This window comes from Lipotes vexillifer, unplaced genomic scaffold, assembly GCF_000442215.2.
Source record: "Lipotes vexillifer unplaced genomic scaffold, Lipotes_vexillifer_v1.1 scaffold591, whole genome shotgun sequence".
In the NCBI taxonomy this organism is placed as follows: Eukaryota; Metazoa; Chordata; class Mammalia; order Artiodactyla; family Lipotidae; genus Lipotes; species Lipotes vexillifer.
The window spans coordinates 2,780,633-2,807,980 of NW_006791954.1; the positions used below are offsets into that span (position 1 = coordinate 2,780,633).

The following is a 27,348-nucleotide window of genomic DNA, read 5'->3' on the forward strand; positions in this document are numbered from 1 at the left end:
TTGCAGATTTTGCCTCAGGCAACTAAATTTATTAGCAAGAAGAAATTTTTGTCAGCCCAGCACTGACCAACAAAGTACATCGTTAATAAAGGATAACAAATCTGTCACTTAATTCAAAAACATACCTCAAGCAGTTACAACTAAAAATAAAGTTGGATTTTTGTTTAATTTAAAAGCCTCAAAAATAACAAGCAATATGTTTTTAAACATGTAGTAGACACAATTGTCTATTATACAATATACACTGTACACGAGTAGGGCTTGGGCTGGTTGGGGTGGGTGAGATGAGGGGGAGGGATGAGGTTCAGGATGGGAAGGTGTTTTACCTGAATCCAGATTCGAGTTGAAATGCTGTGTCGTTTAGAAAAGAGAATTACTAGAGTGAGAAAAAAATTTATATGCTCATCATTGCCCCCCAAAAACCCTAAACTAAAAGCAGGCATGGGGGAGGTGAGTACAAGAACAGGAAGAAGGGAGCAATTAAATAAAACGTCTTTAAAGCACACACAATACACAGTGTTCATCATCGGAAGTAGAGTATAAGGCAACGTTCCCCATAGAAAAACAGGGGCATCAGGGAGTCCGTGGGTAGCTTTACTTTTTAAATAGAAAGTTGGAATGTGCTGGAGAGCTGGGGTGGGGCAGGGGAATGTGGAGTGGAGGCGGCCTCTGGATCCTCTCCGGAGGTGGAGCCGGATGCCAGTGGTGCCCTGCGTGCAGGGCCCCGGGGCACCTGCAGTGGCTGAGGGGGCCAGGGAGGTGCAGGAGAGGGAGGGGCATGGCACGATGCGACTCCGGCAGTGTTTGGGGGAGGGGGGGCTCACTTTGCTCCTCGATGGAGTGAAATTCACGTTTTTCCTTTGGAAATAAGGGTTCCCACTCGTCCTGGTTTAGAACGTCTCATTGGGCACGGCCACTGTCCACGGTCTGGGCAGGCCGGGAGCTTGTGGTGAGAGGGGAGGGCCAGGGCGGAGCCAAGGGGCTTCAGAAGGAGGTGAGTATGGGGGCGGGAGAGTCCCTTCCTGTGGGGACAGTCGCAGAACAGGAGGGACGGGCGAGGGCGGGCCCAGGGCAGCCGTGGGCCTTCTTTCCTCCAGGGGCCCAGGCAGGACACAGGCAGGGGTCTGCAATCTGCGAGGCCTCCCGCCTCAGTTGGCCTTACAAGTTCTTCGTGACCAGGTGGGTCTTGTAATGCTTGGTGAGGTGGTCACTCCTCATGAAGCGCTTCTGACACTGGGCACACTCGAAGCGTTTGTCCCCTGGGAAGAGGAGATGCCCGTCACTCACAGTGCCATGCCCCGGAAAAGGAGGCACATACGTGAGGTGTGAGGGGCACCTGTGAAGCCGTGTCACCGGCCTACCTGCTGCTCACACAGTGCTCCCCGTGATCCACTGATGGGAACCTTTGTCAGTCCTCATCCCCTCCCCGCCATCACCCTCCAGTCTACTTTGTTTCCATTCCTTGTGCTGTGCCAAACACTATACTTGTGCACCTGCACCCAGGACGCTTCCCATGTAGCCTGTCACCTACTTTCTTCTGATCTTTGTCCCTCTGACTAACCCCGGCTCAAAGTCCTCCCCCTCACAGGGAAACCCCACTCCCCTCTGACCTGCCAGACTGAGCCACACACCCGGGCTGGGTCTGCAGCCTGCAGAGGGTGGGCGTTACCTGTCCTGCCACGCTGGCCAGGAGCCAGAGCTTTGGGCCTCGTGTCCCCAGGCCCAGGACAGGGATCTGCTCACTGGGGGCATCTGCCAGAACGGCAGTTCTCAAAGCATGTGCTGTGGACCACTGGAGACACCCAGGACAATCTTGGGTGGCAGATGCATGAACGATTTTCTACTTTATAGTTTTATATTTGTTTGCCAGTACATTAAAACACTTAGCTATCATCCCAAGCCTGTGATGTGAAAAATAAATCTGCACTGGACGTAAAAGAGTAAAAATAGTGAAAAAAATAGTAAGTAAAAATAGTGAAGTGATTTAAGGAAAATCATTCGGTGAGTAACAGTAGGAAAGGCAATGTGGGATAGTGACTAAGAGCATGAACTCGGGAGCCAGAGGGCCTGGGTTGAACCGGCTCCACTAGTCACTGGCTGTGTGGCCCGGCCCCCTCTCCATGCCTCAGTAAAGTGGGCACAATCAAAGTACCGCCCCCATAGAGTCATCATGAGGATTAGACTGGTTAATGGGTAGAATGTGTAGTATAGTGCCTGGCACAAGACGCCACCGACCGTTAAACAAATGTGCAGCTTACGGCGGAAGTCATCAAGGCTGTGCAACGCAACTGACCTCACTTTGGGAAACACTGCAATAAAGGAATGGCTTGTGAGACTTTCTGGGTAGTCCTGCACCCCGAGGAGACAGTCTGTAGCCCTCGCTCAGTGCTGCAGTTCCTTGGCCAGGCCAGGAGTCTCCACGTCGTTGAGGACAATGGAGTCGGGGTGGGGAGAGAGGCAGGGAGCTGAAGTGCGCAGTGTGGGGCGGGGGGCTGGAGGGCGCCACAGGGGAGGGAGCAGACCTGTGTGGGTGCGGGCGTGCCGCTGGAGCTCGTCACTCCGTGTGAACCTCTTCCCACAGAAGAACCAGTTGCAGACAAAGGGCCGCTCGCCAGTGTGCAAGCGCACGTGAGCCCGCAGCAGGGATGTCTTACGGAAAGTCTTGCCGCAGTCAGGGATGTGGCACACGTGCTTCTTCTTGCCCTGCTCTCCAGACCTGCGAATTGGGTCGAGGGTGGGGTGGAGGGAATGGGAAGCAGAGAGAGCGGGGAGGTAGAGAGATGGGGGTGGGACAGGAGGGAGAGAGGACGTGGGGTCAGGTCGGAGAGCACGGAGCCACCACCTGGTCCCCTCTGTCTGTGTCCCAGGGAGGGCTGGCCGCCTGGCCCGTCTCCGCAAATCACCTCTTGTCCCCGTCCTTGCAGTTGGGACACGTGCAGGCCATGCGGCGCCGCTTCTCCCCGGGCTGGGCCTCTCCAGCCAGGGCCTGTTCCATCTGCAGCTGGATCTGGGTGGGGCTCAGCCCACTGATGGTCAGGTTATTCCCAGAAACATTCTGCACTGTCAGCTGCTGCTGCCCTGTGGGGAGGAGTGGAGCAGAGTTCAGGGTGAGGAAGCCCAAAGGGGCAGAAGAGGGAGCCTGACCCCTTTCTTCCTTCCTGCACACAGTAAGGTTGACAGTCATAGCAGCTCATATTTTTGAGAGCCTGCTATGTGCCAGATACCATTTTAGAGATCTTAAATGTATTAATACACTTAAGTTTCATAACCCCATGAAATAGGTACCATCATCCCCCTTTTAAAGGTGAAGAAACTGAGGCTCAAGATCACACATGTAGAACTTGTAGAATCTGGATGGGGACCCAGTCAACTTCAGAGTCAATGCCCGGAACCACTATACTACGTAGGCCAAATTCACTTCCACACGTTGCCCACATGGGTCTTGGAGTGTTTTTCCAGAATCTCCTCCAACCTTAGGCCCTTGTGAGACACCGACTCTGCTCCCAGGAAAGTCTCCAGGGATTTTTGTTAACAGAGGGAGAGATAGTTCTATGGGCTTTGGAACAAATCAAGCCCTCTAGGACTTGCATAAGGCCATCAAAGCAGGGGGAGTGCCTGTGGGCGGACTTCCCCCAGGCCACTAAACCAAATGCATAAAGTGCTGGAAATTCATTCAAGGAGGAAGAGAGGAGATTCAGAGAGCTCCCACTACCTTGAAAATTGCCCTTCACCCAGCTAAGGAATGCAAGGAACTGTTTGTGCTATAGGTACCTACAATGTTCCTCTGATTATGTGCAAGGCTGCTTTCATACCGTAAATATCACCAAATGTTACCACTGAACTGAGAAGCGCAGCACAAGCCAGTCCAAAGGCTCCCTCCTTTCCTTCCAACCTTAATTCAAGGCTGCCCATGCCTGGGGCCGGGGGCCTTCTCTCACCGCCAGTATTGGTGATGGTGACGGGCACACCCTGGACCTGGACACCGTTGATGTTGATGGTCTGCATGGCCTGGGCTGCCGCTGCCAGCTGGGCTGCGTTCAGGCTGATGATGCTCCCGGCAGGGGCAATCTTTGGCAGGGGACGCTCTTTCCGGAGAATTGCAGCTGAGTGCTTTTTGCTGGTCCCGCTCAGATGAGCAGCACGGGATGGAGGGCTGCTACAAGTGGTGGTGGAGGTGGTCGCAGCTGTTGCTGGGGGGCCATCCTGGACAAGGACCGTCTGTACCTCACCAGAAGGTGTACGGATGTAGACCTGGGAGGGGCCAGAGAGAAAAAGTCAATGCCCCCTGAGAGCCCTGGCTCCTGCCCCCCCCCCTTTTTTTGCATTAAAGAATGTTTATATCATCCATTCCCTGGTATAACACTCTTGTCGTGTCCCCTGAATTGGCAGGTGGACTCCCAACCACTGCGCCACCAGGGAAGCCCTCCTGCCCCCTTTCAATGCAGCATCATCTCCCTGCCCAAGGGAGAAGCGGGTGCCTTTTTGTCCACCCAAGTCTTCTCCAACTAACCCAGGCCTACATTCACCCACTGTTGATGTTCAACAAAAAGGGCTGATGGCATCCCTGTACTAAGCTGACAAATGCCGACTGTTGATTTGAAACAAAACATTTAATTTACTTAGCATGGAAAAACATAATGCCAAATCTCCGAATTGAAGAATTAGATGGCAGCTAAATGATGACCTCACAAAAGATGCGCTGTGAATGCTCATCAAAGAAATGAAAACAGCCTTTAGGAGGCACAATTAGTGGAGAGACTGCTGTCTTTCTCCAATTTATACTAACAAAAATGGAACAATAAAACATAATGCTCACTGTTGCTGAGACAGTAGGGAAATAGGCACATGTTCTTACGTCAGGGGGTGTGAAGTGGTCTAGGCTTGCTAGAGGGAAATCTGGGAATATGTGTCCAAAGCCTTTAAAAATATGCATATTAGAGCCTGAGAACGAGAATGAACCGTGTGGTACTGGATGGGGATTAGAGGTATTGATGGAAACTCTTAGGTTTCAATATAAATAGAGAAATATAGATATAAATGTATATATATATGTGTGTGTGCATTTCTGTATCTATCTTGGTATTATAGATATATGTATAGGTATATTTATATATACTTCTTAACTGTGTCCCCTGAGAAGGGCTGAAAGCAGCAAAACTCCAGGAGCAATGAGCTCACCTAGCACCCAGCTCTTAGCTTCTAAATCCCATGTTCCACTAAAAGAAACCAGGGCTCCTTGGAGAAATAGCTGATTCGAGGACCGTGGTCAGCAGAAGTACAAGAAGACCTTGGAACACCTCTTATACCAGAAAGTAAGGAAATGCTCAAAGAATGGTGGTGACATGTGAAAAGAACACAAGAGCCAGCTTGGAGGGGCTCCCACTGGCTAAACATAGGATAATTTGAACATCAAAATAACAATACTAATGGATTATAACTCAGTGAATAAAACAGGAACCTATGAATCCATACTGACATAAATAAACAAATGGAGAAGAAAATGATAGAATTTAAAAAACTGTTATCACATCCTCCAATAAAAGGAACTAGGATTCCTAGGACAAATGGTTGATCCCAGGACTGGGGCTGGGAAAATACAAGGAATGAAATACTGACACTTGCTACAGCATGGATGAACTCAGAAAACGGTGTACTAAGTGAAAGAAGCTAGCTGCAAAAGATCACCTACGGTAAGATTCCATTTACATGAAATGTCCAGAATAGGCAAATCTATAGAGATAGAAAATGGATTAGGGCTCCCCTGGTGGTGCACTGGTTAAGAACCCGCCTGCCAGTGCAGGGGACACGGGTTCGAGCCCTGGTCCAGGAAGATCCCACATGCCGTGGAGCAACTAAGCCCACGTGCCACCATTGCTGAGCCTGCACTTTAGAGCACCACAGCTACGGAGCCCATGTGCCTAGAGCCCATGCTCCGCAACAAGAGAAGCCATCGCAATGAGAAGCCTGCGCACCGCAACAAAGAGTAGCCCCCGCTCGCTGCAACTAGAGAAAGCCCACGTGCAGCAATGAAGACCCAACACAGCCAAAAATAAAAATAAATAAACAAATTTATTTAAAAAAAGAAAAGAAAAGAAAATGGATTAGTGGTTGCCAGGGCTTGGGGCAAGGGGGAAATGAGGAGTGACCACTAACGGGGTCTTTCTGAGGTGAAGAATATGTTCTAAAGCTAGACAGTGGTGATGGCTGCATACCTCCATGAGTATACTAAAACCCACCCACTGCGTTGTACACTTTAAAAGGGTAAATTTCACGGTATGCGAATACCTCAATAAAGCTGAAAAGGGACTTCCCTGGTGACACAGTGGTTAAGAATGCGCCTGCCAATGCAGGGGACACGGGTTAGACCCCTGGTCTGGGAAGATCCCACAACCTGTGGAGCAACAACTACTGAGCCCGTGTGCCACAACTACTGAAGCCCGCACACCTACAGCCCATGCTCCAAAACAAGAGAAGCCACCGTAATGAACGAAGAGTAGCCCCTGCTCTCATCAACTAGAGAAAGCCCGTGCGCAGCAATGAAGACCCAATGCAGCCAAAAATAAATAAATGAAATTTAAATAAATTTATTTGTTTAAAAAGCTGATAAGAAAAAAAAAGACTGGGGGTATGTCACACAGATGCAAGAGCCAACCAGAAAGAGCTCCAAATGGCCAGAGTTGAACAAATGTGAGCAACAAAATAAATAACGCAGTATTGGATTGCACCCCAAAGTATAAAATAAATATACATGAGTCTCTACTGACATAAATACATGATCGAATAAAAAAAATAAATGGTGGGACCTCCCTGGTGGCGCAGTGGTTAAGAGTCCACCTGCCAAGGCAGGGGACACGGGGTCGAGCCCTGGTCTGGGAAGATCCCACGTGCCATGGAGCAACTAAGCCCATGCACCACAACTCCTGAGCCTGCGCTCTAGAGCCCATGAGCCACAACTACTGAGCCCACATGCTGCAACTACTAAAGCCCGCATGCCTAGAGCCCGTGCTCTGCAACAAGAGTAGCCACCGCAATGAGAAGCCCGCATACCGCAATGAAGAGTAGCCCCCGCTCGCCGCAACCAGAGAAAGCCTGTGCACAGCAACGAAGACCCAACACAACCATAAATAAATAAATAAATAAATTTATATAAATAAATGAATAAATGGAAAAGAGACAAATCTTCCTTATAGAAGAACTCCAAATAATATTATATAGATACCTTCCCTTCCAGGATGTAGAGCTTAATTCTCACCCCCACTCCCACCCCTGACGATGGGAGACTTAGCAACTTACTTCCAAAGAATTGAGAAAGGGAAAAGTAGCAGCTTTGATGAATGAAGAAACCTGGCAGACACCACCTTAACCAAGTGATAATGGTTAACATCAGGGATGTTACATCAGAGATGTTGTGTGGACATGATGTACCCCTCATATAATGTGATGAAAAGAGGCGTTTCGCCTCCGTGGTATTCTTTCCAAAAACCCATAATCCAGCCTGGGGGATATTCTATAGGATACCTGACCAATGTGCTCTAGTCTGTCAAGATCACGGAAAACAAAGACTAAGAAGCTATCCAACCAGAGGAAGCTATCCAACCATTGCACAAGTGCAATGTGGTATTTGGACGGGATCCTGGAGCAGAAAGAGGACATAACTGATTAATTGATTGGATGGTGACATCCAGTCAAGTCTGGAGTTTAGTGAACAGTAACATGCTAATGTCAGTTTCTTAGTTTTGACACGTGTACCCTGGTATGTAAGATGTTTAACAAGGTGCTGGTGGGGGACCAGGTGAGAGGTATAAGACACTCTGTACTACCTTTGCAACCTTTCTGTAAATGTAACTTTTTTGGCCGCACAGCAAGGCATGTTGGATCTTAGTTCGCTAACCAGGGATCGAAACCAGGCCCCCCTGTGGTGGAAGCGCAGCGTCTTAACCACTGGACCGCCAGGGAAGTCCCATGATAAGATATTTTTTAAAATTAACTTTTTATTTTAGAATAAGTTACAGGAATTCCCTGGCAGTCCAGTGGTTAAGACTCTGTGCTTCCACTGCAAGGGGCCGGGGTTCGATCCCTGGTTGGGGAACTAAGATCCAACATACCTTGCAGTCTGGGCAAAAAAAAAAAAATCTCTATCACAGTAAAAGCTACTAAAATAAGCAGGCGAAAGTCTGATAAGGAATGAGATATTTACACAGAAAGTATCTCCTTACAAAATAATAATCCATTACAAAGAGAAAAAAAGTAACTTTAAGGTGCAGAAACCTGCTAAATATCACTTTAATCATCACCAGTACTGAGACAAATCGAAACCATGCACCTCCTTTTGGGATGCAGTGAGAACACAGCATCATTTCTTTGATATTTCTGCAAAAAAAAGTGTGCAACTTGCATCTATCTATCCATGCGGGAACATCACACAAACCTAAACTGAGGGGCTTCCCTGGTGGCACAGTGGTTGAGGGTCCGCCTGCCGATGCGGGGGATGCGGGTTCGTGCCCCGGTCTGGGAGGATCCCGCGTGCCGTGGAGCGGCTGGGCCCGTGAGCCGTGGCCGTTGGGCCTGCTCGTCCGGAGCCTGTGCTCCACGATGGGGGAGGCCGCGGCAGTGAGAGGCCCACATACCGCAAAAAAAAAAAAAAACCTAAACTGAGGAACACTCTACAAAGTAACTGGCCTTTTAAAGTGTCATGGTCATGAACATCAAGTAAAGACTGAGGAACTATTCCAGGTCAAAACAGACTAAGAAGACATGACAATTAAATGGAATGTGTGATACTGGATGAGATCCTTTTGCCACAAAGGAATCATTGCAGCAACTGATGAGCAACCTGAATGGGGTCTCTGAATTTGACGTCAGTGTGTCTCCTTGCTAACTGCCTATGTCTGAAGGTTGTGCTGTTGTCCTCCTTGCGTATAAGAATTACACACTTTCTGTAAAACATTTGGAAGTAACAGAGGCATGATGGCAACTTACACTCAAATGATACAGGGGGAAAAGTACTTGTTTAAAAAAAAATTCTACTGTGATTTTGATTGGGGTTATTTTTGATCCTTGGATTATTTAGGACTGTGGTTCTCAGTTAAAAGCAAACAAACAAACCTCGTGTTATCTCTTAATAAATACACATCTCATCCTCAATTTTCTGGTATGTGCCCCTTTTGCAAATCATTGCTATTTTCTGCATATCTGAAGTTTCTGTTACTAGAACATTTTCTTTCCCACAATGTAGAGCAGAGGTCAACACACTTTATCTGTAAAGGGCAGAGAGTAAATATTTTAGGCCCTGCAGGTCATGAGGTCTCTGCTTTGTGGTGCAAAAGCCGCACAAATGGGCATGCCTGTGTTCCAATTACGCTTTATTTACAAAAACAGATAGATGGGCCAGATTTGACCTCAGGGCTGAGGACTGCCAATTTCTCTGATACAGGGTATAATACATTTTTTAAACCGTGCATATCCTTTGACCCACTTTTAGGAATTTATTTAGTGATAAGATTAGAAACAGCCTAAATCTACAGTTGGGTAACAGAAAGCACCTCCAGATACCGGAAAACTATGTCATCATTACAAAGTAATGCAGTAGCTAAATCTTTCTGCATACGTATGCTTATTTCCTTAGGAAGACCTAGTTTTAAGCCCTGCCTCCATCAGTGTCCAGACACAGGACCTCAGGGAATGGAGGGGAGGCACTGCGAGAGGAGCGAGCGGGTATCCCTCAGTTCTTCACCTTTAAGGTAGGTCTGATAAGGGAGCCTCACACGTGTTGTAACAAATTACACGATTCATAGAAAACCCCTTGGCAGTATGCAATATGCCAGAAAGGAGGAGGCACTTGAGGGCAGGCCTCAGATTTCCTGTGCATCCGTTATGTCCACAGCTCAAACCCAAGGGCACTTCTCCACCTGGGAGACTACACAACTCCCTACTTCCGTCACTCACTCTGATGCCTCGGTTCTCTCTACAGACAGCTGGATTGTAAATTCCTCCATGGCAGGAGCTGGTTTTTATATTTTAAAAAATCCTTGTACAATTTTAAGTGTAGCCCCTGCCATACACAAGAGCCAGGGTGGGCCAGGGTGGAGGAAGGACAAAAGTGTAGGTCAGAAACCTGAGTTGAATCCTGGCTCTTTTGTCATTTGGGATCCATGAGAGCTGGATACTGGTAACTTCTCTGAATTCCAGGTTCTCCATCTTCAACATGGGCCTAATCTCTGGCATTTACTAGGCTTACACAAAGCATAAAACCTGCCCTGCAAAGCCAAATAAATTGTAGTATTACAGCACCTTAATGAATGCCAAAAATAAGTTCCTGTTGAAGTTAGCATCCCAGAAGAATCTATCCTAAATGTCCCTGCTATGAAGCTAGGGTGCTTCTTCCTAATTTTTTTTTTTTTTGTCATTAACAATGATCAGCATTTTTCTCATTGGTTTTCTTAACTTTACATCAAATTCTATGGTTCTGACTAGAATTTTTTCATTCTTGCTATCATTTGGAGTATGTAATTCTAGAATAAAAAAATAAACTTTATTATTAAAAAGTATGTATCTGCCTGCTACTCATCCCCCTGCCAGAAGACTGCCATAAAGTTTCCAAAATATAGGTACATAGGCATGTCGCATCTGATTTCTAAAGATAAGCAGTACGTGGCCCTATGAACTGGCAGAAATGGTCACTTATTACCCACCCCAAACAGTACTGACTCCCAACACTCAGGTCAGATCGGGAGACGCATCAGTATCATCTAGGAAAGCAAGCCAGTGGGGATGGAGCATCAACCGTTTAGAGCTGAGGAGGAGGAGAGGGAGGCGCGTGCAGAGGGTGTGCGTGGTACCTGAGTAGGCGACGGCTCAGCTGCCTGGATCTGAAAGTTCTGGGAGGGCTTCTGGGGGACGGTGGGGAGTGTGGCGGATGCCGCCTGCACCACCCGCAGGGCCTGCTGGGGGATCTGCACTACCTGCTGCTGCTCGGCCTTGGGGGGCACCACCTGGACCTGCTGGACCACAGCGGGCTGGCCCCCACCAGGGCTCTGAACGATGAGCAGGTTGTTTCCTGCCTGGATGATGTTGTCCGCCGTGGTCTCGATGAGCACCGTCTCCACCTGTTCGGTCACGGCCACGGGGGGCTGGGAGGCAGGAAGACTCTTCTTCCTGGCTTTCTTGTTAGTCTTAGACAGCGGGGCCGGGGGGCTCTCCGTGAGGAGCTGAGCGGGGGCCCCGGTGTCGCTGGTGTTCACGAGGTTGTTGACAGGCAGAGTAAGTGTCACATTGCCCCCTCCACCTGTCAGCTTCACCACGTTGGCCGCGCTCTGCACCGGAGTGGTGGTAGTACTCGACTTCTGGACAGGGGCCGGCTTGATGGGGACAGGCTTGTGAGTGGATGGTGAGGGGGTGATGATGGCTTGGTTGGTGCCAGGGATGATCTGGATCTGGTTGGTGAGATTGGGCTGTACCTGGATGGTCTGAGAATTGCTTGCCTGAATCTGAGGGACCGCCTGGTACTGGATACTGGCATTCGATCGGGTGCCTTTGTTGATCATGGTTGGGTTCTGGATAGCGAACACCAGCTGCCCACCAGGATAGGACGCGCTCAGCTGTGACCCCTGAATCTGAAGTATGTTTCCTTTGGAGGACAATATTCCAAAGCTATTCTTGCCGGGACTGAGAGGGAGAGGGGCAGGTTTGATAGGGACGAGTTTCCGAGGTGCGGGTTGCGGGGGAGCAGGAGGCGTCACTGCAGCTTCAACAGCCGGAGGGCCAATTTTGCTACATGTTGCAGCAAGCAGGGCTAAGGGAGATGGCTGCGAGTCCTGCAAAACACCACATGGAGAAAAGGAGTGAGACAGGAGGCCTGCTGCCCAGCCGCCCCACCCTTTAGGATCGTCTCCTCTTCGCAGGCTCCTCCCCACCGGCGGGCAGGGAGCCAGCATCCTCTCCGGGCAGTGGCCCCTGTCTCCCCTTCCCCGCTGGTTTCTCCACTGAGAAATTAAGGGAGAAAGGGTGAGAAATGTCTTTCTCAGGAAGGAACTCCCCAGAAGCACCCCTTGACAGGGTGAACTAACAGCATGGGCTGACCGCTTACTCCCCACTAGCCTATCAGTGTCTAATGGGGACACAGAATCACCCTCAGCTTATAGATGGAGCTCCGTTAGCCCACCTTACTGAGTCATCAAGTGAGGAAGGACTGAGGAAGGGAGGGAGGGAAAAAGAAAGGGAGGGGGACAGGAGGAATAAACCCTTTGGAAGAGTGTTTTCCAGTGCTTGGGACATGACTTTTTCGATCAAGGAGGGCTGTTCTTTTGAAGCTACAAGGAAAGAGCCTCCAGGGTGCGGGGACACAGTCTCTGTTTTCCTTTTATGGCCAGTGGGGTCTGGAGGAAAGGACTTGAGTTTCATCCTGCTTTTCCTCCTGACTCAACTGTGGCACCTTAGATGAGTGGCCCTAGTTTCTTAGTTCAGAAAAAGTGGAAAACTGAACCCTCCCTGGTCTCATTGCCTCGGGGAGTTATAGTTAGCTAGGGCAGAGCTCAGATGCGGTCTCATGTCAGCTTCAGTGAGTCCTCACAGGCTGATGCAGCCCCCAACCCTCAGAGCCCACTGCTCACTCGCCTGGGTGGTGGAGGCGGCAGGCTGCAGGTAGTCACTGGGACTGACAGCGGCAGTGGCAGCCATGCTGGTCTGTGGATCTGTTGGAAGAAAAGAGATGGAGTAATACCCGTGATGCCCGAAAAGAATCCAAGTCCCCTTGCCTCAGATTTTCTTTTTGCCTCTATTTGGGCTGCTTCCCCGTGAGAGGTTAATGACCTTTCCCCACACTTCCCCACTCAAGGTTAGCAGCCCTACAACCCTTTCAGTAGATGGCCTTCTCCCTTTCTCAGACTCGGCCACCTGAGGCCGTGAGGATAGCGGGTCCTGCCTCTATCAGACCGTCTCCTCCAACCGTCATAAAGTCTAGGATAACGTGAAGATACCGAGATTATAATAATGCTGGCTTCAGTAACTACGCTGTGCCACCTAAGGGAGCCCTCTCTGCCGGGTACTGCTGACTCTCCCCAGCTAGACTGGAACCCATATACGGTGGGCAGGGGAAGCCCCCAGCTAATCCTGTGGCTCTGACCCAGGCTTCCTGCTCACTCCTGCCGTAGCCAGATGCCAAGCCAGCCTGGGAAAGAAGCATCTCGGGGCCAGGATCCCTGTCGGGGAGGACACACCCACTCCATGCAAAAGTCTTGAGCGCTTTGTGCTCAGCTTTCACCACATAAGCACAATGGCCCAGGTACAGATTATAGATAGCACACAGGGAATTACTTTAAATGAATTTACAGTTTTACATAGGACAACAGGCATGGCCCCATAGGTATCACCGAGATTAGGAGAGCTAATAACTGAATATAATGAGAATGAAAATATAATAAATCCTATTTTTCCTTAAATGTGTATATATTTCTACATATGAATATAGCAGGAAAAAGTCTCAAAAAAAGGGGCTAAAATGTTAAAAGCCATTATCTCCTGGTGGTAGGCTTTTTCTTCACTTAAAGAATTTTTCCCTGTTTTTCTGTATTTTCTCATTTTCCCCACAACGAATACACTCTACTATACTTGTTTTAAATAAAGGAAAATAAAGAACGTTGAGGAAGTAACGAAAGGAATCTCTACTCTGAACTTAAGTCGGATCTAAGAGAAATACAAGTAAAATGGAAATCAGGAGAATTTTGGGGGAAATGATCTAAGCCATCTTATAATTTATAAATCACTAAGGAAAAGAACACCAGGCAGAGTCAGACTTGTATCTTAGACCTTTGCAAAGTAGGTTTCAGGAGGTACTGAAACAAGAAGGGTATTACTCAGAGACTGGAAGAGGCAGAATGACTCAGGCATGGAGCCCCTGCTGGGCATCTGGCAGGAAGAAGACAGAGGTCAGGAAGAAGGCGGAAGCACTCACGTTTCAGCTGCCTCTGGCTTCTCTCTTTGGGGGAGTGATTCTTAAATGGGAAAGGTAAAGAAAAGGTATATACACTAACAAACGTAAGGTAGATAGCTAGTGGGAAGCAGCCGCATGGCACAGGGATATCGGCTCAGTGCTTTGTGACCGCCTGGAGGGGTGGGATAGGGAGGGTGGAAGGGAGGGAGACGCAAGAGGGAAGAGATATGGGAACATATGTGTATGTATAACTGATTCACTTTGTTATAAAGCAGAAACTAACACACCGTTGTAAAGCAATTATACTCCAATAAAGATGTTAAAAAAAAAAAAGAAAAAAGAAAAGGTAAAGCGGAAACTGCAGCCCAGGACAGGTAAGTACAGTAGGCTCATCAAAGCCTTAAATGGTTTCCAGGCCCTAAGGCCACATGAACTGCACTCCAGAGTAGGGAGACACTTTGCAGGCACACTTGCAAACTGTTTGAGGAGCCAGAGGGGAGCTCTGGGCAAAATCATATATGTGGATCCTGAAATATTACAGACACTGATCCTTAGCAAAATCCTAGAACAAATGACTGAACAGCCAACTACAATTACTGAGGTAAGGAAGCAGTGATCACAAAGAATAAGCGTGGGGTTGCCAAAAACAATTCATGCTGAACAAACCTGTTTCTTTTTGGGGGGTTTTGGTTGGCTACATCAAGAGAATGGTATACACTGTGTACTTTATAACAACAAGGCATCTGACTGAAATGTTCATAGTATTCTTAGGAACGAGAAGGAAAAGAACTGCAGGCAGGATGATAGTCTGGTTTGGGGGCTAAGCTGAACGTGCCTCCACCTAAGTGCTGAGACCCAGGCCATCCTGAGCAGTTTGCTGCTACGGTGTCAACCAGGGTCTCAAACTACGGGTGCATGCCAGGACCAGGATATGCAGGCTTCTCCTCGGAGGTTCGTGCTTTCTCTACCAGAATGTTTTAGTCTTGTTTTCACCGTGATGATCATCTTTTAAAAATGAACATATACTACAGATCGCTGGGTGACTGCTGCTTAACCAAGATTTGCACATTTCTGGGCCTGTGTGTTTACAACTGTACTGGTACCAAGTGGCACCACTCTAACTACATGGGCTAATTAAGACAACTCAATTCTGCACATGTAATTCATGATACATCTGTGCAAAGTGAGGAGTGACGGCTCTTCATAAGCCTGGAAAGACCATGCTGCTGGGCACTAGACACTGCAGGGTGGGCATGCGGAACTCAAGGAGCCTGGATGTCAAGTCTGCGCTTACACTGACAGCAGCAATTTGGGTTCAGTCAACTGTTTTCCTCCCAAAATGATGTTGTTGATTTGAGTTTTATTGGCTTTTCTGTAGTTATTTAATTAAATTTTACAGGAACTAGATCTATGAGTTGATAAACAGATTTATGGGCATACATAATTAAGCCTGCAGCCTTATAATGAAAACAATCTAAGGTGACTGAAAAACATTTTCCCTTTAGAGCAGTGTTCAAACTATTCAGACCATGAACCACAGTCATAAAAACAATTTACATCAAGACCCAGTGTACGCATATGCACCCCCACACACACTTCCCTGTCCTGTGCTGATGTAATAAGAATTTCCTGAAACAAAATTTGCCCTTGCTACATGTCATGGGCTTTGGTATTTTTCTACTCTATTTCATTTTTTTAAATGCCAGTTGTGACTCACTAAATTGGTTTTGTGCCCTACAGGCTGGAAAACACGGCTTCAAAGCAGTCTCTCCACCACCCAAGTTTGGGAAACCATGCAAAAGACCTAGAAGGCAAATTAACTTTATGGATGTCACAAAACTGAGAACTGTAAACACAATGGGTGTCTGTATTAGGGGTCAAAGAGATCTTAAAAAACTGGTATGTGCAGTGCTTAACAGCATGAGGCTCCAGACCGAAATAAGAATTCAGACTGTGGGATCGCTGGGGCATTCCTCTCCCAGCCTCAGTGCACTGTCTGTAAAACAGAGGTAATGTCACCCTTACAGGATTCTAGGAGGCGTCAGTAATATGAAAAACACTGAGCACACAGGGGGTTATCAATAAATGGTGGTTTAAACTTTGAGGCTGAGTAAACACTGCACTTGGGTTTAGCAAAAAAAAAAAATATCACATGCATATAGGAGAGGAAGACAGAGCTTAATAGCAGTTCTCATGAGAAAAAGCCCCAGTGGTTTTGACTCAAAGTTAAATGGGAAGCAGTTATAATCTAGATGTGGTGGCCGAAAAAGCTCCTGCAATCTTGGACTGAATTTCCAAAAGTTCAATCATAGAAGAAAATAATAGTCCTCATCTGCTCTGCACTCGGGCCCCATCTGGAGTGTCAGGTTCCATCCTGAGAGACATTTTGAAAGGGGGATTTTCAAATGGAGCTCTTTCAGAGGAGGGCAGCCATGGTGGTGACCAGGACACCAGAGGAGCGATACCCACCAGGGTGTTTATTCCATATGTGTGTTCAATGGGTAGACTTTGGGGTGGAAATTTCGGTTTATTAGAGGGGACAACTTTCAAAAGATGGAATCAGTTGCCTCCTGAGGTAATGTTCTCCTTCTCTGAAATCATTTAGCCAGAGGCAGGATGTGTGTCTCTGTCAGAGATGGGATGTCTAAATGGGGTGGGAAGTTGGACTAAATGATCTTGTTTGAGAATTTAAACTTGTTTATAATCCTCCAACCGTGTTGCCGATAAAAACACAAGATGAGTTAGCTGCCGGCAGAGCTGGGAAGGGAAGGCAGGGGCTCTCCCAGGAGGCTCCCCTGGGCTTAGGTTCACTTAGCTAAAAATGGTGAATGACTCTCCCTCAGACATCCCCTGTTATGAAACTGAAGGACACTAGAACAGGACAGAGTGCAAACAAAATGAAAACTGGCCCAGTGCTTATTCACCTCCCTTTCCCATCTCCCTCTCTCCCCCTGCAGGCATTATCACCCTGGACTCAAACTGTCTGGAGACTGGGCTGGGCTAAGAGGCTCTTCAGTTAATAAGTTACAGCAGGGACTTCCCTGGCGGTGCAGTGGTTAAGAATCCACCTGCCAATGCAGGGGACACGGGTTCGAGCCCTGGCCCGGGAAGATCCCACATGCCTTGGAGCAACTAAGCCCGTGCACCACAACTACTGAGCCTGTGCTCTAGAGCCTGCGAGCCACAACTACTAAGCCCACGCGCTGCAACTACTGAAGCCCGCATGCCGAGAGCCCATGCTCCACAACAAGAGAAGCCACAACAATGAGAAGTCCGCAACGAGGAATAGCCCCTGCTCACCGCAACTAGAGAAAGCCCACGCAAAGCAATGAAGACCCAACGCAGCCAAAAATCAATCAATAAATAAATAAAATTTAAAAAAATAAATAAACTTTGTAAAAAAAAAAAAAAAGTGACAGCAGAGTCTTGACGCCCTTGCAGACTGTGGGCGCTCCACCCACACCATCTTGGTTGGTTTCATTTGCCTTCTCCGCTGGCCCCTGAAATACTCCTCCAGATCTCAAACCAGTGGTTTTAAGTATCTCTCCTAGAGTCACTCTGAGTTTTGTGGCCCCTGGGCTGTGGACCTGGGCAACCAAAACAGCGACTAATCTCCCTGCCACTGCAGAATTATATCCTGGGATTACCTGTGAAAGGGAAAAGCAGCATTTCCAGTTGGTGTTTGGAAATGAACAGTGGTTAAGTAGCATAGATGCCTAACTGCAGGACTATATTCAAAGGTACTTTAGAACCTCGTTAATTTGGAGCCTTATATTTAAAATGTATAATTTGGACATAAATTGTGCTTAGCTTTTCCTTCATACTATTCAAAGCGAGGCTAAATAGTGTATGAAGCCTGCAAAGGGACTCTCAAGGCATAGTTAGGGAACTGTTTTATACCACTGCCACTGTTTCAATTGTACCATTTGCTTTTAACAGCAGTTTATATCTGCTCACTGAAACCTACATTTAGCAAGGTTGGTGAGTGGGATTATTGCATATTCTTGGAAGAAAAGGCTGCATTTCCTTCAGAGTGCTATCATTCAGACTTTCATTAATTTGGGTTGGCTAAAACCTTCTCAACAGTCCCCTGGCTCGTGAAGTTTTACTGTGATTTACTACATAAGCAATAGTTAGCTCTCTTAGGCTGCAAGGAAAATTTCCAAGGCTATCAAACACGGCTTCCAGACAGGGGTTGGGGGGTGTCCAGTGCCTGATAGAACCACACCTGACTTTCCTTTTCCCCATGCTGGAAGCCAATTTAATTCCAAAACCAGGGGAAAAGCATCCCCTGAGTGTCCAGGCTTTTGATGTACATACAGATCGTTCATCTCCACCTCCGTCCCTCCAGCTACAGCTTCCTCCCTTCTCGGCCAAACTTAGTGGAAAAGCCGCCAGCACTTTGCTACCCCCTCCTCTCTCACTTGGACTTTCACCCCAGCTCTCTACTGACACTGCGCTTGCCCAGGTCACGAGGGACCTTCTCATCGTTAAATCCAACTGACCCTCTTCAGCAGTTTCTGACCCTTGACGATTCCCTCCTCTTTGAAATCCTCATGGATTTTCTCCTACCACTCCGGCTAACTCTTCCCTTTATGGGCTCCTCTTCCTTTTGCCACCCCTGCAATACAGATGTTCCTCAACAACATCTTTCTCACCCAACACCCATTCCATGAGTGACTGTGCCCACTCACATGGCTTCCGGTACCTTCCACAGGCTGATGACTCCCAGGTCTATGAATTGCCTACATCTGCCCTCTGAGTGGTGGACCAGTACATCCAGCCCTCTGTGGCCTTCCACTTGGGCTGGCCACAGAACTTCCAACACTGAGCTGTCACCTTTGCCCATTCTCTCCCCAGCTTTCTCACCCCCAGCCACCACGGGCCTCCTTCCAGATCCTTGAAGAGCCTCCATCTCTGCCGCTGCCCTTTCCTTGCTTAGAGCTCTCTTCTCTCTTCACTAGCTAATACCTACTCACCCTTCAGGTCTCAGGCAGGTTTTTTTTTCCCCCCCAAGAGCCCACTATGTAATGTAACAGGTATATCATTTCCTCAGAGAGGCCTTCCAGGACCCCTGAGATGAGGTTAACTCCTTTGGTAACTCACCACCCATTAAATAATCATGGGCTTAATGTCTCTCTTCCACACTCAATGGAAGGGTGGCCCAGGTCTGTCTGCACCGCTGAACTGCTACATCAAACCTAACACAGCACAACGACACTTCAGTGCCTGCAGGCTGAATGAATGATGAATATTTTTGGTTAAGCCAGCCTCTCAATCACAAGGAAACCTGAATGCCATCCTCATCACCATTCAGTCATTAAGTCCTCCTGGGTCTACCTCCTAAATACAAACCTCTCTCCATCTGCATTATGCTGGCGTTAACCACCTTCGGCCCAAAGTCTTCAAAATGGCTTCCCAGCCTCTGGCCTAGCCACCTCTAATCCAGCCTCCACCATCTGGTCTGAAGACTCTTTTAAAATGTAAATCCCACACAGTTACTCCCCAGATTAAATCCTTCAATAGCTTCCAAAGGATTTTAAGATAACCTTATAAAGGCCAAAACAAGCCGCCCCCTCCCTCCCTGCACCTCCCCCTCTCCTACTGTATCTCTTGCCCTTCCAACCCTCTGGACAAACACTTCAGTTTTTTTCCATTTCTGGAACTACAACATGTCCTCTCTCACTCGGAGCCTAAGCACACTTGCTCCCATTTGTCTGGCCAACTCCGGTCCCTCTTCAGAGCTCATTTATAACTCTCCTGACATCTTCCCTCCTGCTCCCCGAGTCTGGGGCAAGTGCCCCTGCTCTGTGCCAGTGTATGTGCCCCACGGCACCCCTCACAGAACTCCCCCCACCCCCCATGACGGAGCAGGGAGCGCAGCTCTGTTCTAGGGCTCTCTCCATAGGCTGACTCAAGGAGCAAGCACCACGTAACAGGAAGAGGCCTCAGGTGGGACCTCGGAGCCCTGGCCATCAGACTAGGGGCTGTTCCACTGGTCTTTCACTTGAGAATACTACTCTTGAGACAGGGGCTGAGAGAGAAGGGATCCAAGAAATACCACAACAGCAGGCTCTGAGAAAGAACTTGGCTCAAACTCCACAGCCAGGCCTGGGGGTACTAGGTTTTTATTGCCTCGTGGGTCCCACCACCCTGGCTATGTCCATCTTGGCTGTCTGCTATGGTATTTCCCCTGGAGGAATTTCACTCTGTGTAGACAGTTCTCCTGTTGGCTATTTTGGTCAGCTCAGTTGGGCCTGAAGCCAACAAAACCGTTCCTAAGCCCAGTCTTTTCCAGTTGCCTAGCCTGGAAGAATTCAGAGCTGGTGAGGGAAAAGCAAGCCACAGCTGGTTTTAGAGAACAAAGTTGGACCTCAAAGGGAGCTGACAAATGGGCTTAGAGAATCAGCTTAGCTGGAGAAAGGATCAAGAAAGACTCCAAATTGCTCTGAGCATTTCTGAGAAGCAAATCTCCAACTATAATAACCATATAAAGAGCTCCTAACAGTAAAAGGAATTTCATTGACTTTTCATGAAATGAGAACAGTTCTGGGTGTGGCTAATGCCACAGGCCAAAGAATGGAGATCTTGTCTCCACCCAGTTCTTGAGCCATCCTGTCTTCCCTGTTCCCAACTTTGATCCCAGACTCAGCCCTGATGTGAGTCCACAATTTCATCAAGAAATTAAAATTCCCTTTATAAGCCAAGATCCATTATTTCTCTCCTTTTCAAGCAAAACTCCTTGCAAGGGTCACGCATACTCGCTGTCCCTCATTTCTCTCCTGCTAGTCTTTCTTTTTTTTTTTTTTTTTTTTTTTTTTTTTTTTTTTTTTTTGCGGTATGCGGGCCTCTCACTGTTGTGGCCTCTCCCTCTGCGGAGCACAGGCTCTGGATGCACAGGCCCAGCGGCCACGGCTCACGGGCCCAGCCGCTCCGCGGCATGTGGGATCTTCCCAGACCGGGGCACGAACCCGTGTCCCCTGCATCGGCAGGCGGACTCTCAACCACTGCGCCACCAGGGAAGCCCTGCTAGTCTTTCTTGAACCTGTTCCAGCCAGCTTGCGCCCTCCCATCCACACCACAAACACTGCTCCCACGACCAGTGACCTCCACGATGCCAAGTCCGATGGTTAATTCTTAGACCTCAGCTGGTGTGGATCTGACAGCTGGCCCCTCTTATCTTGAAACACTTTCTTCACTTGGCTTGTAGGGTGGCCTCCTACCTCTCCAGCTGCTTCTTCTAAGACTCCTTTGCTGGGTCCTTGTCTCAAACTCTAAATGGTCGGGCTGCTCCAGGGCTCAGTCTTGGGACCTATTTTTCTTCTGTCTACACCTATTTGCTGGGAGATTTCACCTAGTCTCAGAGCTTTAGAAACCAATAATATATACGGGTTCTATATAATGACGACTCCCAAACTTATATCTTCAGACTTGTGTATCTCACTGCCTACTGACATCTCCACTTGGAGGTACTAATAAGGAACTCACATCTACCCAGCCCCAAACAGAGCTCCTGTTATCTCCCTAATTCTGTGCCTTCTTGTGACTTCCCCATGGCAGTGAATAGAACTCCATCCTTTCAGCTGTTCAGCCCTAAAACCTTGGGAGTCATCCTCGACCCTTCTTTTTTCCACTCTACACTTGTCAGTGAACACTTTCGGCTCTACCTTCAAAATATGTTCACAATCTGATTGCTTTCACAACCACCTCTTGTTAACAACCAGGTTCACATCCCCATCACCTCTCACTTGGATAACTGTGAAAGCCTCCTAGCTGGGCTTCTGACCTCGTCCCTGCTGGTTTATTCTCAACACGCATCCAGAGATCCGTCAAACTTAAATGAAATCATCTTACTCCTCTGCTCAGAGCCCCCAGTACATTCCATCTACCAGTCAGAGTCAAAGTCCACACCATGACACATAAGGGGCCCACGTGACCTCTCTGACTTCTCCCCGCACTCTCCCTCATTCACCGCTTCAGCCATGCTGGCCTCCCTGCTGTTCCTGAACATGCCAGGTATGGCCCCTCTTCAGGGACTTTGTACTTGCTGTTCTCTCTGCTTGAGTTCTCACCACCCCCTCCCCAGACTGAGCCTGGCTCAATCCCTCCTTTCCTTTGGGGTTTTACTCAGACTCCCCTCCCAGACCATCCTATGTAAACCGCTCCTCTCACTTCTCCCGTCCTCTATTTGGTTTTTCCCCTCAGCACTTCTCATTGTCTAGTATCTACTAGTTAGCCTTACTGTCTCCCACTAAGATGTAAGCTTCCTAAAGGCAGGGACTTCTCTCTGCCTTACATAGTGATGCACCCCCCACCCACCCACCCCCCAACCTGGCACACAGCAAGTGCCTGATATATGCTTGTTGAGTGCATAAATGAATGAATCCTGGAGGCTGCAGAGCGGGAGAGCTTGAGTAGAATTTAAGAACCAAAGGAGAAAACCTGCAGGCTTGCATATCCTGGCACTAGGCTGGGATCCACTCACCAGGTCAGCTCTGCCCATCTCAACCTTGCTAGTCACCTCACACAGGGACAAGAGCCTGTGCTTGGACCAGCATGGTCCGGTCTTTCTCCTGGACAGAACTCTCAAAGCACATATCTCATCACCACACACCGGGCACCACATCTCAATGCTTCTTTCAATTAACAAGTACTGGGAAGTTCTTTTCCGAATGAGTTAAGACAACGTGCGCGCCTGCTGTCTGAATACCTCTCATGTGTCTCCACCCTGAATCTCTCTCCTGAAAACGTGACCGTGTCGTTGCTAGTTTGCATCCTATCAGACTGGAAGGGACCTTGGAGAAGCGAATGGGGACACAGGGCAGCCAGCAGGGGATGGTGAGAACTCTTCACTCTGACAGAAGCAGTCCCAGGAAATGGTACAAAAATACTGGGCCTCAGAACTCTGTCGAAAACAGGAGAAAAAAAAACCAAGACATACTTTTCCCCCCCTAAAGAATATCATTAGGTACAAACACGTGCTCTCTGCTTTATTTGTGAGTCACTTCACACATTCATCCGGGGCTATGATCGGTTCTGAAATGAGTAGTGACTTCATTTCCCCTGGGACGAGAGGGCTGGCTCACCATTTACTTTTTTAATGGCTGGGAAATGTTTTGGTCTCTTCTGAGGCTAGTCTGAGAAGACTCCCAGTTAGACACTGGCCAGAGGCAGAAATATTCCACATCCAATCACGTGGCCCTGACTGTTGTCTCTTACTGCCTATTTACACCCTCTGAAAGGCAGCTTTGTGATTCCACCAAGTCCCCTAGGAGAGGTAACAAACACCCCAAAGAGGAAGCTCTGGAGAGAGGACATTTGGGAGTGTGGAGGCCAGTGCCTGCTGGTTCCTGAGCCATTTTCACTGCATGGCTGAGATGAAGAGACCACCTAACAGCCTAAATCACAGCATGGGGACAAACACTTCTCAGTGTGGTGGCGCTTCTGGCTAGGGACAGCATGCAGTTCCGATGCTGAAACAAACTATAGCTCGGGGGAAATGGCCAAAGGAAGGATTCAAACAGCTGGGTCTGCAAGCACGTTCTTCCTGTGACACAAACAGCCCTGACATCTCAACACTGCTCGGAGCTGCTCACAGAGGGTAAACTGAGAAGCAGCAAAACAGGGCACTTAGCTCTTTATACTCCTCTGCTCCTGAGTGGAGCTCATCTCCCAAGAGCACGCCAGCTCGAAGCCCATCCTGATGAGAAGCAATCCCCTATGCTAGTGGCGGCCTCAGAGCATCCGCAAAGAGCGCGACCTAAACGTGCAGTGGAGTGGTAGCGTCCCTCAGGCTGCCAGTGCTGACTCTGCTTGCTCCTGGGCTCTCTTCTCAGCCTCGAGTGAGGCAGTAGAAAAATCAGTTTCCCATTCTGGAATCCTGTCAACTGGAACAAATCAACCAGTACTACCTGGGAACATCTCCACAAGGGCAATCTCTAATCTCCTTCCTACTCAAGCGGACAGTGCCCTTGAGTTAGTAATGCCCCATGTTTTTACCCACTTCCTTCATCTTTCCACCCAGCTCCAACAGATAACTGACAGCAAAGTGATACCTCCCCACGCTGAGGTCTCCTAAGAGAATGCTGCTGGCCAAAAAGAGATCTGATAACCGAGGACGTAGCTCTTCAGAGAGAAAGAGACTTTCAACTATGTTCAGAAATATAAAGGTCTAAGTGCTGGCGCTATGAAGGAAGAAATAAAGAGAAAGCTTTTTGCCCTTCCTTCAGCAGAAGGAAGTCCCAAGAGGAGCTGCACGTGGATCCAAACAAAAGCAAAGCAAAAACATCAACAAATGTACTCCATAATGGTGTCCATTTCTCAGCCCATCTTGGCTTCCAGCCCACCACGGAAGCCAAGTGTCCTGGCTTAGAACTTGCTGGGAAGACGTTCACAAATCCAGTTAAGCTGCTCAAAGGGACACTCCAGATGTATCAGCCAATACACTAATGAGAAAATATTGGAGTTTCTCCAAATAGATTTTGCTCTAAGTCTGCAGCCCACGAGGTTTCAGACTGGATAATGTAATCATTTAAACTCAGAAGTGTTCACATCTCTACATTTTCTGATACTCTACACACCCAGTGTTTCTCTGCATCTTTCATTCTGTGGCTGTTGTTCCATCTCCTCCAAAATAATTCCTAAGTTTTTCAATCTTTGGAAGTAAGGCTTCCAATTTGTGTGTCTACAGAGAAGGGGTAAAGGTAAGTCTTAGAAAAACATGCTACATTCCCATCATATAGATGGGAGTGGGCAAGGTCTAGAAGACTGCTAAACCCAAGCCAATACCAGGGTCTACTGGTTACCTGCAACAAGCTTAAATGTTTTCAAAAAGGCCCTGGTTGGGCAATACTTGCATAAAGTAAGCTTGGGAATGATCACAGACCTATAGCAAAGAACTGTTTAGGGTACAACAGCCTATGCAACTTCTCTGAAAGGCTGCTATTCATCAACAGAACTAGAAATTTCAGGGCCAAAGATATCAAAATGAACTGTCCTCTCTGCTGCTATGCCATGAGGCTCCTTCCCCAGGCATTTGCCATAATCTTCTTAAAGCTTCTTCTCTCCTGACAAGCCTCCAGAGGCCCAAACTTAATAGAATCTGAGAGAAAAGAGCCTGCCAGTCTATGTGCTGTCAGCAGTGAGGCCAAACTCTTCCTCCTGGAGTCAGTTCTCCCTGCTGAGCAGTCAGGTGACGCTCCAATTATGAACTAACTCTACTTCGGTCTCCTTGGCAAAGAGACTGTGTCTTTAGCAGCCTAGCTCAGGGGGCTCATAATTATGTCAGACCAGGTTGGGGTTTTTTTTCTTCTATTTTTGTTGTTGTTGTTGTTGCTGCCTTTTTTTTTTTTTTTTTTTTTTTTGTGGTACGCGGGCCTCTCACTGCTGTGGCCTCTCCCGTTGCGGAGCAAAGGCTCCGGACGTGCAGGCTCAGCGGCCGTGGCTCACGGGCCCAGCCGCTCCGCGGCCTGTGGGATCTCCCCGGACCGGGGCACGAACCTGTGTCCCCTGCATCGGCAGGCAACTCTCAACCACTGCGCCACCAGGGAAGCCCTGTTGTTGCTGCTTTTAAACAAAGAGGTTAAGCCTCTGTACAACCAAGTGGAAGAACCAGAATTAGAAAACTTACCAATCGCCCCAGCCAAAGAGAATCCATTTCCAACAGGTATTAATGCCTGTTAGAAGCCACTGGAACAATGACATCATCAGCCCAATTGATAGGTTGTCTGACAGATTCGCCCCCTTCATCGCACACAAGAATTTAAAACAAAACAAGACACTGCAGTTATATTCATTATTGCAGACACCAGGTTTGTGTTATCAAATCAAAATTACTCCTGTGGTGTGGACTCCACCATCATTCCCTTCAAAGCCTAACTGTGAGCTGGCCAACACCCTAAACTTTCTAGCCCAAAAACTCTTATCCAAAATACCAACTCAACACTTAGCCCTCCACTGGGATACTTAATGCCTTCTGGGGTACAGCATGCAAGTTTTAGACAGTGCATGCCAGTGTACCTTGCAACAATCATCACCCTTCTATCTGCAACGAAACCCATGTAATGGGGGCCCATGGGCCAATTGTTTAAAGCAGAACTACCGGCTCCTCCCTCCCTTTCTCTAAGAAAACAAGTAAGTGAGCAAGAAGTAGCCTCAGAAGAAACAAACTTCGGGAGAATGTGCACTGAGAAAAGCCAGACTGAGTCCCTCTGGATCAAGTTAATTAAGAAACAATTAGACATGACAGTACATTGGAATCAAAACCAAGGAATGAAGTGAGGACAAGTTTCTCAATTGCCCAGAGGAGAAGACGCAGTTCCTTTTCATCTAAAATTAGAAAGCCATCAGGAACATAAGCCAAGAAGCATGGGTAGGAGGCTGAGAACCGTAATGGGGACGAAGGTGGGGTGGAGGAAGAAAGTAAGTATCCATTTTGTTTTATTTCTTCTGTCATTCCTTAGGTTTGCTCCTGGCCTTTGGGATTCAGCAGTCCCCTCCCTCCCCCGCCCGGGATGTCTGGTAACAGGCTGGGAACTCTGTCAACAAGTTCTTAAACGTTTCACAATTCTGCAAAGAGCTGGCAGACAATCTAGTTGGAGGTTCAAGGATGCAAGTGAAAATATCAAAAGGAGGTTTCTGCCCACTCCGCAGTCTCAGGCGAGAGGTCATCTGCCTAGGGTGTGCCCTCGTGTCCTGACACCATCTCTCGACTGGGATACATCGCTAACTAGGTTGGCTTCCACACCCAGCAGTGCCCATGTGGTTGGCGCCGTCGGAATTTCCAGCATTCCCCCGCCCCTCTCTGCACACGGGAGAACCTTGAATTGCGGATGGGCACCTAGAGTTAGAGTGCAAGAGGGTCCCCGAACACAGAACAAGCGCACAGGACGTCGACCGCCTCCTCAAAGCAGACCCAGGCAACGTCCCCGGGCCTGGTAGCGCTCACGCGTGTCTGCCACCGGGCGGAGGGGGTGCCAGGCCCGCCCCGCGTGCCCGATCCTCTCGCCAGCCCCCGGAAGCGCCGCCCTCCAGCCCAGCGGGCTCGGAGGGGGCGGGGAGTCGAACGCCCCCTTCCGGGTGCCTCCGCCTGGCTGGCCAGCCCCGCTCCTCCTCCGGGCGGGAATCCTCCCTCCCCGCCCCTCCCGGAGCCGGGCCCCGGCGCCAGGCCTGGCCCCAGGGGGGATCCCCCAGCCCCGGCTCCTCCTCCCTGCGGCTTCTGCCCGTCCTCCCGACCCTTGAGAGCCGGGAAGACCCCGCCGGCAGCGGCCAGGACCCACCGCTCATTACGACATCTTCCTCCCTGGCCTCCGCCGCCTCCGCCGCCACCGAGAGCCTGACACCGCCCGCTTAGCACCCGCCAATCCCGGAGCCCGCCACCGCCCGAGCGACGGCAGCGTTCACCAATAAGAGTTCGGTACATT

At 48.7% G+C, this 27,348-nt stretch overlaps 1 protein-coding gene across 2 annotated transcripts; it reads right to left on the bottom strand.

Annotated features, from left to right (window-relative positions):
* SP2 (Sp2 transcription factor) lies at positions 1–27,348 on the bottom strand. Of its 2 annotated transcripts, none has more exons than XM_007465124.1 (7): positions 27,205–27,348; positions 12,613–12,689; positions 10,839–11,813; positions 3,939–4,251; positions 2,904–3,078; positions 2,523–2,716; positions 1–1,259 (listed from the first exon to the last, which is right to left on the bottom strand). In XM_007465124.1, the coding sequence occupies exons 1-7, from the start codon at positions 27,209–27,211 to the stop codon at positions 1,159–1,161; spliced, it is 1,842 nt and encodes a 613-aa protein (XP_007465186.1). In that variant the 5' UTR covers positions 27,212–27,348; the 3' UTR covers positions 1–1,158. The 2 variants fall into 2 exon arrangements, with proteins under 2 accessions (XP_007465186.1, XP_007465187.1); XM_007465125.1 differs by lacking the exon at positions 27,205–27,348 and adding an exon at positions 25,557–25,871 and having other exon boundaries at positions 5–1,259.

What these genes read in the sequence shown, in the direction of transcription:
- SP2 (XM_007465124.1), bottom strand. An exon ending in CTGAGCCGTCGCCTACTCAG is followed by an intron (nt 4,252 to 10,838) that starts GTACCACGCACA and finishes GGCCCCTCCCAG; the next exon opens with GTCTACATCCGTACACCTTC. An exon ending in TGCAAGGACGGGGACAAGAG is followed by an intron (nt 2,717 to 2,903) that starts GTGATTTGCGGA and finishes CCCAATTCGCAG; the next exon opens with GTCTGGAGAGCAGGGCAAGA.